Here is a 15,028-nt window from a genome sequence, read left to right as displayed (position 1 = left end):
CCTTCTTGCTTACTAAGCACCCAAGTCAACTAACTACAAAGAAATTAAAAACTCACAAAACAATTGATCATTATTGTTAATCAAATTAAAAACAATGGCTAAATAAAAAGGTTTAAATGCTTTCTTGAAAACAGAAAAAAACAGGGGTTGAATTTTATCCATGTATTCTGTAAGTTGGATATGATAGAAGAAAAGGCCTAATTCTGGTTGCCTAAAAAGTGAAGCTCATTAAAGTTAGGATAATTTTAAGTGAAACTCTCCTGTTGCCCTTGTAAAGCCCAAGAAATTCTTACTTTAACATTTTCTAGAGTCCTTATATCTACACAACATTCTGTATTCCTTTTGCTTAAAGGATGTAAGATCCCATCCCCTTTAAGTCATGGAAATTTTGCAACTCTGTTTCCCACTTGGACAGAGCCGAGGTGGCGCAGTGGTTAGAGTGCAGCATTGCAGGCTACTTCAGCTGACTGCAGTTCGGCTGTTCAAATCTCACCGGCTCAGGGTTGACTCAGCCTTCCATCCTTCCGAGGTGGGTAAAATGAGGACCCGGATTGTTGTTGGGGGCAATATGCTGACTCTGTAAACTGCTTAGAGAGGGCTGAAAGCCCTATGAAGCGGTATATAAGTCTAACTGCTATTGCTATTGGCTCTAGGTCATTTAGGATTTTAAGCAGAGTAACCATTACTTATATGTCCTAGTTTCACATTTTAACATGAAACAACACTGTGCATCAATATTTGTTTTCTTAGATTTATATTCTGCATTTGCTTACAAGAGCTCAAGGCAATTCACAAAAGTGTTTAGCAGCAGACTCGTGAATCTGGTGGCACTGAATGGACCAAAAACACCAAATAAATTTCCATAACCAAGGTTGGCTTGAGCCTGGGGCTTCCTAATCCTAATCCAATACCTTCATCGCTTCATATTGACTGAATCATAAATAAAAATGTGCTTTGGGGTGTGGGGTGGGGAATGTGCTGCTATCACTGAAAAACAAAAAAACCTCAATTCAACAACTTCACACATACCTTGAGTTTCTTCAGTTTTGAACACTCGAAAAAGACGTGTTGCTAAAAACCCAAATTCTCTCTCACAGGCATCTGAAAGGGTGGCAATCATTTCAGCCATTGAGGTTTCTCCACCTACACTGGACAATCTATTGTAATCTGTAAAGAGAAACCTTAAACAACAAATAATTGCAGATTTGTTACTGATTGGTACAAATTAAGTTTTTTTGTTTTATTAGAACATTTTAAAATTGCTGAGCTTTCATGGTTTTCATTTTAATGTATTATTTGATTATTAAAGAAATGATAAATTCATTCATTCATTCCATTTTAAAAGAGTATCAGATAACATTCCTTTAAAGATTGCAGATCAGTATTTCTAGCAAATCTGGGCCATAATAAAGGTCTTACAACATTAAACCTTTTAAAAGCCATTCTCTGTAACAAAACAGTATTATCGATGGTTCTAACCTGACGGGTAAGGCTTTAGTGGTTTGCTCCGGCAGTTCAGGTGGGTTCACAAACATGAGTTTAAGAAGTAATTCCATGTAGCCAATATGTCTTGCCAATCTTGTGCTAAGCACCCATGCCCAATTCCAATTTTCTCCTTCTCTTCGGCTCCCAAAATATATTACAGCTAAAACAAGATGGTTTAAATATTTTAAATGCTAATATCATTTATCGAAATTATTACAAGAACTTATGTTATACACTTTAGCCTACATCACTGCTCTACAAGAAAATAATATATTTTCATTCAGTCCCACAGCATTTTTGAGGATAAAACAAAGGAATTTGGTGTATTAAATGTTTTCTTATGATACATACAAATCAGCAAACATAGTGGCTTTTAACATATTATAGTTAATTAATCTACATGTAACTTGCATGTCCACATACCTTCCCCTCCTCCCTTTCTATTTTATCCCTATTTAAATATTAGATCACTCTAGTCACTATATGCATCTGATGAATTCCAATTCACCAAAGTTTATGCTTTTTAATACAATGTGTTAGTTGGAAAAGGTACTATCAAATTCTTTTAATTTATTTATTTGCTACCATAAATTAACACGGTTCTCCTCCTACGTCTACCCAATATATCCTTTTGCATTTACAGGTGGTCCTTGATTTACAACCGGTCATTTAATGCCCATTCAAAGGTACAATGGCTTGGAAAGGATGCTTTACTGCCCATAAAGCACTTCTGACCATTATAGAGTTGCGCCATGCCCTGGCCCCTACAGGCCCATGGTCGCAGGCTTTGTCCTTGGCAACCTGTTCACTTATAACCAGTTGCCAAGCCATCCTGTGATTTCATGTGATGCCACTTGCAATCATCTCCCCTCCAGCTTCTCCAGACTGTCAATGAGGAAATCAGAGGGAGATGGTTGCAAGTTGCTGCCACCATCTGCCATAGAGCTGAGATTCCATTTGGTAGGCAGCTCTTTGAAAGAGAGAATCTGCTTAACTACCACAACTGGGAGAGCCAGATTTGCAGGCATTAAGCGAAACTGTCACATGAGCAACTTTGCTTAAATGACTGCTTTGATCAACAACAGATATTCTAAGTGGAGGACTACCTGTTTTGTCATTTATTTTTTAACTCAAGAGAAGTCTGGCAAAGACAATAAGGATATGTACACTTTGGTCTATGCCTATCATTATCTACAATGTAATTAACTGCACGAAAAACAGCACTGAATAATCAATAGCTGTCAAAGAGTTTAATCATTGTGCATAGTACAAGTAGCCTTCGACTTACCATTACAACTGAACCCAACATTTCTGTTGTTAAATGAGACATTTGTTAAAGTGAGTTTTGACTTCTCTTGCTACAATTGCTAAATGAATCACTGCAGTTGATAGATTAGTAACATAGCTGCTAAATGAATCTGGCCTCCACAGTGATTTTGCTTGTCAAAAGGTTGCAAAACATGATCACATGACCTTGGTACACTGCAACGGTCGTAAATATGAAGCAGTTGCTAAGCGGCTGAATTCTGATCACATCAGCGTGGGGATGCTACAAAGGTCGTGTGTGAAAAATGGTCATAAATCACTTTTTTCAGTGCCGTTGTAACTTTGACTCACTAAATGAACTGTTGTTAAGTTGAGGATTACCTGTACAGTCTTCTCTGGCTTTATGCTCAGATTATGTTCCATGAAAACCTCATGTACTGTAGAGTGAATCCACATAGAGTGAAACATTGAACCAATGGGAAAAACTGGTGCATGCTGTCAAATTTTGTAACTCAAATGCATTAATAAATGCATTAATAAATGCACTCATGTTTCAAATATTATTCTCTAGTACTACCTGTGTTACTGAGCCATATTTTATTCCTTGTTTGATGCTTTAGGTACAGTGAAAGCATTTTCTCCATCTTTCCTACAGCTGTATATTGTATTGTGCATGGTTAGCATGACAGATAGAGCCAAAAAAATCACAGTGGTCCTGATTCCAATTTAGGAAATATTTAAAGCCTAATTATTGAAAATATACTAAGTTACCATATCTTAATATATCACTCATTCTTGAAATCTAACATATATGAGTAGTTTCCAGCTGTTCTTTTCTATCATCCGATGTCTTTTACAGACTGTTGTGATTGGGGGGGGGGGGGGGGGGGAGAGCTGATACAGATATAATTTCTATACATACTCTTTTCTAGAAAGTATTTTCACAAAATTACAGATCTTACCAGTAGCGACACTATTATGGTTTTTAATAATGTGGTTTGACTTTTGCTTCATTTATGCATTAATTAAAGCATCAGCTTAATTTTAAACATGCTGTAAGTTAAAAAATTAATTTCCCTTAAAAGAAAACTTACTGAAAAATACATATAGCAGTGCCAATAAACTCAGTGCCGCGGCTATTCCGAGTTTTTCATCTACGGTGAATGCCAGCAATAATCCAAGGCCACCACACAATGAAAGTGAAAGGAACACAATAAGCCAGGAAAATTGGAACAAAGGTTCAATCTGCTGTCCTGCAAATGTTTTCATTTCATCTAAAAAGAGATAAGTAATTTTTAGTCAACATAAAATTTCCAAGATAGATAACTATTTTCCTGAAAAATAAAGGTGATTCATTTGATATTGTTGGAAGTCTTTTGGAAAATGAAGTGAATTTTCCATAGAACTATAGGGTTGGAAAGAACTTTGGTCTAGACCAGTGGTTCTCAAACTTGTTCAATCCACTGCCCCCTTGGTGTCATTTGTTTAAGCAACCATGGACAGATAATTGCTCATACTTGCCTTAATGTTATTGGCCAAGTTTCTTATTGGCTATGCTAACCAAGAGGTGCTCTGGTCATTTGTTAACCCTGCTGCAAAATTTGTGTGTGCACATATCCACACATACAAAGGCATACAATATAATCTTATCTCCTTCAGATTGCCAATTATTTTGCATGACACAGACATTCTGCCTTTAAATGCCTACGTGGTTTTAGTGGCTAAACTTCTGCTCGCCGAACCAACTATTCAAAACCAGTAATTCCGCAAGGAGAGAGGATGGGAATGGGGATATTTCAAAAACTAAATACATATCCTAAAAGAAAATCCACCCACGACCAGCATTGAGTGGATCTTTTTTTCCTCGCCCTCTTAGTGCCCCCCCTGCCGCCACTCCTTGCCTCTTAGCGCCCCCCCCCAAGTCATCCCACCTCTCCCCAGGGGACGGTACCACCCATTTTGGGAACCACTGGTCTAAACCAACCTTCCACCCTGTACAGGATTGCTCATACCATCCCAGACAAATGGCTGTCCAATCATGTCTTGAAAATCTCCAAAAATTGAATATCCAGACTTCAGGGGGCAAGCTGCACTCTTTAAGACTTTCACTCAGCCAAAGTGATTTATGAATGAAAAAAAATAAAGTACAAAAAAAAAGAGATATAAATAAATGGTTGATTTACACAGTGGAACTATAGAAATGTATGTATTTGGACTCATGCTTTCATATTTGTTCATCAGTTATCTTGAAATTACCACAGACAACAAAGTGATAAAATTTACTAATGACAATAATTTAAACAAAAGGAAAGTATCTAAAATAATCCCTGAAGACCTGCGAACTGACAATTTTATACAAAATATAAAAACAAAACCACAGCAGATCAAAGAATCCCAACCACACATGTACCATTTCACTTGAATTGGAAAATCTGAGTTGATAAAGTATCATGTATCTCAGATGAACTAAGTAATAAAAATGTGCAATATACTGCTGTTTTAAAAATCAGATTAAAAGAGAAGGGAAAAATACAATAATTGTCAGTTCTACTATAAAAATGTACAATATAACCCACACATAATTCTATTTAACACATGTACTAAAAACAAAAAAAGGAAAAATCATTTTAAGACAACAAACAATTCTGAGGAAAATTTAAAGCATGTGAATAAGTGAACAAACAAAAAAACAAGGTTTTTAAAAATTTTCTCTTAGTACAAAAGATAGATTTAGCCAATGATTATGAAGAGTTAGAGGAAAAATGTTTTTTTCACACAGCAGTTCTGAATTTATGTTAGATATAATGATTGCTTTCCAATCTTCATGTTCTTGTTTACTTTGAATCAAATGAACAGGACAAAATTTAGAAAGATATGGTTGTAATTTTCTAGTTGCTTATTAATATTTTGGATTACCATTGAAACTGTTTACTCTCTGAAATAATTATTTGAAAGTGTTGGTGTTGGTTTTGGTTTTTTAATTCACTGTTTACCACCCACAGATGCAACATCTGAAATGAATGGCTGTATACATTCTTTAGATAAATACATTTTTAAATAAATAAAAGCCAACTTACCTCAAACAGTGAGATAGCCAGCAAATCAATTTAATAATAATAATAATAATAGTAATAATAATCTGGCTCATAATACACCAGACATCACACTGATTGAGAAAAATAAGGTCACAATCATAGACATCGCAATACCAGGTGATAGCAGGGTCGCCGAGAAGGAACATGAAAAAATCACAAAATACCAGGACTTAAAAATTGAAATGCAACGACTACGGCACAAGCTAGCAGTGGTAATTCCGTAATTGGCACACTGGGTGCTATTCCAAAAGCACTGGAATTACATTTAAAACGGTTAAAAATTGACAAAATCACCATCAGTCAAAATGCAAAAAGCCGCACTGCTTGGATCTGCACGCATATTACGAAAATACGTTACGACGTCCTAGGCCCCTGGGTGGGGCCCGACTAGTAACCAATGCCAAATCCGGCGAAACAACTGGCCGCTGTGATACAATTGTATAATAATAGTAATAATAATCTGGCGCATAATACACCAGACATCACACTTGTTGAGAAAAACAAGGTCACAATCATAGACATCGCAATACCAGGTGATAGCAGGGTCGCCGAGAAGGAACATGAAAAAATCGCAAAATACCAGGACTTAAAAATTGAAATGCAACGACTATGGCACAAACCAGCAGTGATAATTCCAGTGGTAATTGGCACACTGGGTGCTATTCCAAAAGCACTGGAATTACATTTAAAAGAGTTAAAAATTGACAAAATCACCATCGGCCAAATGCAAAAAGCCGCACTGCTTGGATCTGCACGCATATTATGAAAATACATTACGACGTCCTAGGCCCCTGGCTGGGGCCCGACTAGTAACCAATGCCAAATCCGGCGAAACAACTGGCCGCTGTGATACAATTGTATAATAATAATAACAACAACAACAAGCAAGCTGTTGTCTAGCTTTCAGTAAGTATTCAAATCAAATATTTACCTTCAAGTTTCTTGAGCAAGAAAGATTTGCCACTTCCCCACTGGGCATAGAGTCCAACACAAATGGGTGGCTGCATTGTTGGTTCGCTAAGAATGTCAGCTAATGCACTGCTGTAGAGATCATAACCCAGCATATCCCCATCTGATTCAGTAGGAGACAAATGCCCTGCAACACAGATAAACTTATAAAACGTGCTTTTTTTGCCCTGTTCTTTAATCACTAAGACCAGATCATAGCCAGCCAATCAGTCAGCTTAAGTAACTATTCTATAAAGACAAATGCAATAGTTGCACGTTTATTTTCCATTCCCATACCAAGAATAAGAAAACAGATCAACCTAAAAGGTAATTCTTCTTGACTTTCATACCTAGTTACTCTTCCCGGGAAACGGCAAACTGATTGTGTGAAAAACCCCATCAACCCACCCACCTCCAGCTAGCATGACTAAAAGCAAAGAAATTTGAGAGAGATATCCCAAAATATTTAGAGGCCATCAAGCAATCCACCTGTCTATTCAATCTACTGCTAATGAATCCTCTCTTAGTAGCCATATTTTCACCTGGTGCTAAAAAGCAGAAAATATTGGTTTCAATACTTCAAATTGGTTTAGCTTGATAGGAACAATTTTAGCTTCCTCCATCCAAGAAGCCTGGAAGAGTTGGCAGACTTTTGGATTTACAAGCTACTGTTTGGATCTACAAACTATGGAGAAATCAGAAATCAGATGAAATTAAAACCTGTTTAAAATTCTTCCACATATATTAGGAAAAAAGATATGCACAAGTGTTGGAAAAGGCTAGACCAGGGGTAGTCAACCTTCTTATACCTACCACCCACTTTTGTATCTCTGTTAGTAATAAATTTTTCTAACCGCCCACCGTTCCACAGTAATGGTGATTTATAAAGTAGGGAAGTAACTTTACTTTATAAAATTTATAAAGCAGAGTTACAGCAAACCCCCTACCGCCCACCATGAAAGCTGGAACGGCCACTAGTGGGCGGTAGGGACCAGGTTGCTACCACTGGGCTAGACTGTCCTAACGTATTTCTAAATTAGCGTTCATCATTAAATTAAAAAACAGCTACTGCTAGGCTGACATTTTTTGCTTATTTAATCATTAAATGTTTTTTGGGCACTTCAGAAACATATTTTCCAAAGCATCAGAAATATTTATATATTTTTTTAAAAATCCTAAATACTTACTAGCACCAAAGATTTGAGTTAAAATACTTTTCTGATGGCTGCAATCAATGTTGTAAGGGGTTTCACCACCTTTATTAGGCCTATAAAGTAGCCTGCCATCTTTAGGATTTCGTAACAGCAATTCTGCAAGCCTACGGCTCCTGCCACGAATAGCAATATGAAGTGGAGTGTCTCCTTTCTGTAAGAGTTATTGTAACTTAATAAATATAGAAGCATATGAGAACAATACACAGATATAAAGGGGAAAAAGGCAATTTGAAGTACAGTGGACATGATGTACACCTGTCAAGAGTAACTTACAGCAACTGCATCAGTGGTGGGTTCCGGATCCTGTTGCAACCGGTACGGTGCAACGGGGCCAGGCGCCCACCATGTGCATGTGCAGAGCACGCACATCCATATCCACCGCTGATACTCCAGCTGCTCAGCGGAGCGTCGCACAGGCGCCATACGCTCCGTGCGCAAATGCCCCGATTGGCTCAAATAACGGTGAGAGCGGGCGGGCGGGTAGGCCCTCTGGAGCACCGTACCGGAACGGTACCTGGTGCTCCCAGCAGGCACCGGTACACCCATCCCGGGGCGTACCAGTCGTATCCCACCACTGAACTGCATCTTCTCTGCAGCTATTATACTCCACATTTTAGTTAAAGTGTTCCTGACGAGTGTCCATGCATGTGCCAATCATAATTTCCCCTTGAATCTGGTTTTCTTTCTATAGTTATACTTGCATGGCTCATATAGTCAGAAGCTCAAGTTATGTTTCCCCCATTCCTTTATTCCTTACAAAGGTTAATTCAACTTATATTCTTTAGATCATTTGTTTTCTCTCATTGTTATATTTTTACCAAATGAGAACAATTTATAGTGTCATTTTTTTAAGCAGATCATTTTTTCCTTTTATCAAAAGATTTGAGGGTCAGCCCTCCGCCACTATTTTACTTTTAACCGTGTTTTTCACATTGTATAACAATTAGACTTTACCTTATCTATTGCAGAAACTTTTGCTCCTTTGTCCAGCAGAAGCTCAACTATTTCAATATTTCTCATTTTGGTTGCCTTTATAAGAGGTGTTTCACCATCCTAAAAGTAAAAAGAAAAAGATATAGCAGACACTTGAAGAACAGATAAAGCATATTTAACTTTTTTTAAAAGACAAATTATATTTCATGACAAAAACCTTTTCCAACAGAATGGTTTGAGATGCATTATACTTTTAGCGGTATTATTTTACTAGCTTTTAATTATATCAACAGCTGTTGAACTGTTTTAATCTCTAAAAATATACAAACCAGCTGAAATTAATTAGTAATTTGATTATATGCTATCAAGTTGGTGTTACCTCTTAATGACTTAGAATTTCTCCAGGATGATATGTTCCCAAACCAGTCCTTCAAATCTTCCAACAGTGTGCACAATGCCACTGTAATTGAGTCTATCTACCAGTACTTACCTGCTGATAATTCTCTTTTGTCCACTTTTCCCAGAATTATGAACTTCTCCAGAGATTTAGTCTTCACATAATATATGCAAACTATGATAATTCGAACCTGGTCAATTGCACCTTGAATGACATTCCTAGATCAGTTCTATGATCCATTTGTTTTCTGTAATTATTTTTCCAATACCAAAGTTTAAAAATTCAAAACTCTTTAAACCCTACTGCTTAAAATCCCAACTTTTGCTTCCCCAAAGTATTACAATAAAAATTATTGTATCATTTTTCATTTTTTATGTTATTGAGAACAATCATTTATAGTTCTGTTCCGAGTAATAAATTATTTTCTATTTTCATTATCTAGAAGCTCTGCCTACACTATTTTCTTTAAAATTCAACTTCACTATGTTTTCCTATCTTTCTGTTCTGTATCTCCAAGTTTTTGGTTACTCACTTTTCTGTTTTCTTAATCTCTGTACATCTTTATTGTCATGCTCTATAAACCTATTTTTCTTTTCCTACAGTTTGATTTATCTTTTTTATTTTGTTTTCCATTACTGTCCTGCCAAAGTCTTTTCTTTTTCTTCATTTCTTTTCTCTCTCTCTTTTTTTTTTTTTTTTTTTTGCTTATTTCTTCTTTGCTGCATTTCTTGATGCTTCTCTTTCAAATCTTTGCTCCATCTGAGCAAATGACTCCAAGAACTTCTCGCCAGTCTGAGGGAACGAAATAAACACCTCTGTCCCCAGTTTTCTCAGATGCTGCCTCTTTTCCTTTTGCCTCTTCTCATCAGGGCTAACAAACTTTTAGTTTGTTCCTTTATTTTTGGGCTCCATTTATTCAGCATTCATGAGGCCTGTGGTTGCAGAGCTCTTAGGTAGCCATCTTCTCTTCCATCCCCCTTCTCTCCTGGCCTAACACCTCTGTTTGATTGGAAGTTGGGTCATCCTCACAATGGGGAGGGCCAAGAAGGAGAGAAGATCCTTTTAATCTGCTCAGACAGTCTTGTTTCTGTAATCCTCAATAAATTATTTGTTTTTATTCCAGCTTCCTTCATTTTCCATCAAAGAAATTAATTGCGATTTCTGGATTTCAAAGTAATTTCTCATGTTCTCCATAAAAATGCTAACTATGTGCTCAAGATCATATTGTTGGAACTGTTTCTTTTACTTTAACTTGACTTGGAACTTGCATGTGAGAAGTTTGTCATTTATTCCACAGTTAAGCTCTAGTCATATCTTTTCTGTTATAACTAAGTACCATATCCATTATATTATTTGATAAATGATATTATTTGATCACTGACTGTATTAAATCCAAATACTATCATTGCTATATCCTTCCCAATTATTTAAGTATAGGCTGACTACTGGGCAGCATACAATTAAGAATAAAAAATTACAGAAGTCAAAAAGAAATCATATCAGCTCCCAAAACAACATAAAGCCCATATGTTGTTAGTAGACCTGACTAAGAGCTCTCAAGGTAGGAGCCACAATGAAGAGGCTTAGTTTTGGTAGTTAAGTCTAAATGCATGCATTCATAAGAAAAAATGCCATTTATTTTACTGTCTAGTACTATTCCAAAAAGTAATAAGCAGCAATTGGGAGATATATAATCAAATTATTGGTATATATAAATTTAATAAATACATGTCACACTTCTAAGAAAACTAATACAGGTTATTGCTATGTAAACAGAAATATTATTAAATAAACTTCAAGCTTATTATTAAATAAAGTTTATTAGCAAGTTCAAGAACTAGAGTTTTTAAAAATTAAAAAAAATAACAACAATATATACGAAAATCACCTATATTAAAGCTTATTCAGGATTAGAAACTATTAATTATATACTTACCTTTGTACATATTTCAGTGTCTGGATTACACTGCAAAATATCTCTTACCATGGTAGCATTTCCCTTTTCAACAGCCCAATATAAAGCTGTTTTATTATCCTATAGATGAATAACACATGATTAACATTTTAAAAGCTAGTTGGATTAATTTCATAAGCCAAATATACCTTATATGTGTAAATTATATATATATATACACACACACACACACACACTGCCTAAAATGATAATATTGTTATTACTACGCATGTACATTATATTTAAGAAACAAGTTTATAAGAGTGTCTCTACATGAGGCAGCCCTTGAAGAGCATTCGGAGACTTCAGCTCGTCCAGAATGCAGCCGCGCGAGCGATTGTGGGTGCACCTCGGTATACCCACGTTACACCTATCCTCCACGAGCTGCACTGGTTACCGATTGGTCTCCGGATACGCTTCAAGGTGCTAGTCGTCACTTATAAAGCCCTTCATGGAGTACTGGTGGCGCAGTGGTTAGGGTGCAGTACTGCAGGCCACTTCAGCTGACTGTTATCTGCAGTTCAGCAGTTCAAATCTCACCGGCTCAAGGTTGACTCAGCCTTCCATCCTTCCGAGGTGGGTGAAATGAGGACCCAGACTGTGGGGGCGATATGCTGACTCTGTAAACCGCTTAGAGAGGGCTGAAAGCCCTATGAAGCGGTATATAAGTCTAAGTCTAACTGCTATTCATGGTATTGGACCTGGGTACCAATTACCTCCCAAAGACCTATTAGATCACACAGGGTTGGCCTCCTCCGGGTTCCGTCTACCATCCAATGCCATCTGGCTACTACCCGGGGGAGGGCCTTGTCTGTGGCAGCGCCGGCCCTTTGGAACGAACTCCCCGCTGAGATTCGGACCCTCACCTCTCTCCAGGCCTTCCAAAAAGCCGTTAAAACCTGGCTGTGTCGGCAGGCCTGGGGTTGATGAGTTCCCTCCCCTCTCGATTGTGTGTCTGTTGGTTATTTTAAATGCTTGTATTTGTAGTTCTTGTGTTTCCCTTCCCCTCTTGGGTTTGTGAGCCGCCCTGAGTCCCGCTGGGAATAGGGCGGCATATAAATAAAAACGAAACCTGAAACCTCCTATTCAGGGTTTTGAACCTAAACTTGATTAAAATAAATTGCATGCTATTATTTTCTGCATCCAGCTAAAACACATTGTTCACTTGCCTGATGTAAGTACATGGTTGTCCTCAACTTACGTCCACAATTTAGCCCAGTTTTTTTCTTGCTAAGCAAGACATTTGTTAAGTTAATTTTGCCCCATTTTACGACCTTCCTTGCCATAGTTGTAAAGTGAATCACTGCAGTTGTTAAGTTAGTAACACTGTTGTTAAGTGAATCTGGTTTTCCCCACTGAGTTTGCTGTCAGAAGGTCACAAAAGTGATCACATGACCTCAGGATACTGCAACCGTCTTAAATATGAGCCAGTTGCCAAGCATCCGAATTTTGATCAGGTCACCATGGTGGATGCTACAATGATTTAGATTTAGATTTAGATTTGGTTTATTTATATGCCGCCCTTTTCCGGGAGGGACTCAGGGCGGCGAACAACTCAAAAGGGGAAGGGGAAACATAGAACACAATACAAATAGTTAAAATAGCCAAGAATCACACAACCACACAGGTCGAGAGGGGAGGGGAACTCATCAACCCCAGGCCTGCCGGCAAAGCCAGGTTTTGATGGCTTTTCGGAAGGCCTGGAGAGAGGTGAGGGTCCGAATCTCTGCGGGGAGTTCGTTCCAGAGGGCCGGAGCTGCCACAGAGAAGGCCCTCCCCCGGGTGGTAGCCAGATGACATTGGCTGGTAGACGGAACCCGGAGGAGGCCAACCCTGTGTGATCTAATGGGTCTGTGGGAGGTAATTGGCAGCAGGCGGTCTCTCAAGTACCCAGGTCCGATACCATGAAGGGCTTTATAAGTTACGACTGGCACTTTGAAGCGTATCCGGAGACTGATCAGTAGCCAGTGCAGCTCGCGGAGGATAGGTGTAACGTGGGTGTACCGAGGTGCACCCACAATCGCTCGCGCGGCTCCATTCTGGACAAGTTGAAGTCTCCGAATACTCTTCAAGGGCTGCCCCATGTAGAGCCCCATGGCTACCCCATGGTTGTAAGTATCATTTTTATCAGTGCCATTGTAACTTTCAACAATCACTAAATGAACTGTTGTAAGTGGAAGACTACCTGTAGTTCATAACAGCTAAGTGTCAAAAGAATTACAGATAGTCCTCAACTTATGACCACAATTGTGACTTATGTTTTCCGTTGCTAAGCAAGATAGTTAAGTCAGTTGGGGCCAATTTTATGACTTTTTTTTTAGCCACATGTCAAGTGAATCATGTGATCATTAATCAAATCTGGCTTACCCAGTTGACTTTGCTTGTCAGAAGCCAGCTGGAAATGAAGCAAAAAGTAATCATATAACCCTGGGACGCTGCAGCCATCGTAAGTACAAGCCAGTTGCCAAGCACATTTTGATCACGTGATAGTGAGGGGTGCTGTGAGTGTGAGGTAGTGTGAGGACCAGTATCAAGTCTTTTTTTTTTCCAGTGTCACTGTAGCTTCAGTAACTGAGTGGCTGTAAGTTGAGTACTACCTGTTCACTGTAGATAAAAATGAAAGCACCTGTTCTACATTCTAATATAGAAACAATGTGCAGTAAAGTTTAAGAAATATACTTGCCACAGTCAAACCTTGACATTTGGTATGAGCATTTTTTCCAGAATATAAATATTATCTCATATGTCCCCTATCCGTGGCACGACAAAACCGCGGTCCACTAAAGCGCGCCCGATTAAAGCGCGTACCTGACGTCATCAGCAGCGCGTCAAATATGACCGCTGAGAAAAAAGGGCGCTTTAAAAAGCGCTTTTAAAGCAAGCCGATTCACATAAAGGTAAGGGTTAGGTTTAGGGTTAGGTTAAGGGTTAGGTTAAGGGTTAGGTTTAGGGTTACGTTAAGCGTTAGGGTTAGGTTTAGGGTTAGGTTAAGGGTTAGCGTTAGGTTTAGCGTTAGGTTTAGGGTTAGGTTAAGGGTTAGGTTTAGAGTTAGGTTTAGGGTTAGGTTTGGGGGGGTTAGGGTAAGGTTTTCGCATTAATTTTAACTTTACCGCTCACAGCGTGATGTTTTCGTCGCACTGTGATGACGTCAGGTACGCGCTTTCGTCGAGCGCGCTTTAGTCTACCGCGGTTTTGTGGTGGAACCGTCTCCTATCTACAAGGGATGCTTCTACATTCTCCAATTGCCACATTCAAAAGCATATCGTTAAACAGAGAATTACTTACCTGACCTCTAATGTCTATATCAGCGTATTTATGAAGCAATGCTCTCACAATTTCAACATGACCACCTCTGACAGCCCCAATCAGCACGGTATCTCCACTCTGAAATTAGCACACAACAGAGTCACCCTCTACTTCGGAGATTCCCAAATTAGCTTTCAAAGTGTCACGGCACGCACAAATAAAGCAACCCTTTTATGCCACACAAATGCATACTCACTCGATCAGGAATATTCACGTATGTTCCTGCATCTAGGAGATCTTGCACAATTTCTATGTGTCCCTCCTTTGAGGCGATCATCAAAGCTGTATTTCCATCTTTATCTGTTAAGTTCACATTTGGGTTTCTTTTCAGGATTTCTTTCACGGAATCTGTAAAGCCACCTCTTACGGCTACAATCAGTGCCGTCATAGAATTCTGAGAGAGAATAAAATACACTTACTAACATGAATC

General features: G+C 38.4%; 1 protein-coding gene across 5 annotated transcripts in view; it reads right to left on the bottom strand.

Moving 5' to 3' along the window:
* The window catches only part of KIDINS220 (kinase D interacting substrate 220), a 64,690-nt gene that overhangs the window by 34,156 nt on the left and 15,506 nt on the right, over positions 1-15,028 (bottom strand). For all 5 annotated transcript variants that reach the window (XM_087702754.1, XM_087702758.1, XM_087702753.1 and 2 more), the window contains exons 8-16: positions 14,795-14,992; positions 14,578-14,676; positions 11,275-11,373; positions 8,963-9,061; positions 7,982-8,159; positions 6,778-6,942; positions 3,846-4,025; positions 1,480-1,645; positions 1,030-1,181 (exon numbers count right to left, since the gene is read on the bottom strand). In XM_087702754.1, the coding sequence (XP_087558880.1) occupies positions 1,030-1,181; positions 1,480-1,645; positions 3,846-4,025; positions 6,778-6,942; positions 7,982-8,159; positions 8,963-9,061; positions 11,275-11,373; positions 14,578-14,676; positions 14,795-14,992 (1,336 nt within the window). The remainder of the gene's footprint in view (positions 1-1,029; positions 1,182-1,479; positions 1,646-3,845; positions 4,026-6,777; positions 6,943-7,981; positions 8,160-8,962; positions 9,062-11,274; positions 11,374-14,577; positions 14,677-14,794; positions 14,993-15,028) is intronic.

Source organism: Thamnophis sirtalis, unplaced genomic scaffold (assembly GCF_051295495.1).
Source record: "Thamnophis sirtalis isolate CommonGarterSnake01/CBP01778 unplaced genomic scaffold, rThaSir2_p1.2 scaffold_16, whole genome shotgun sequence".
Classification (NCBI taxonomy): domain Eukaryota; kingdom Metazoa; phylum Chordata; class Lepidosauria; order Squamata; family Natricidae; genus Thamnophis; species Thamnophis sirtalis.
Note: the sequence above shows the minus strand (reverse complement) of the source record. Positions and strands in the feature narration are given on the sequence as shown.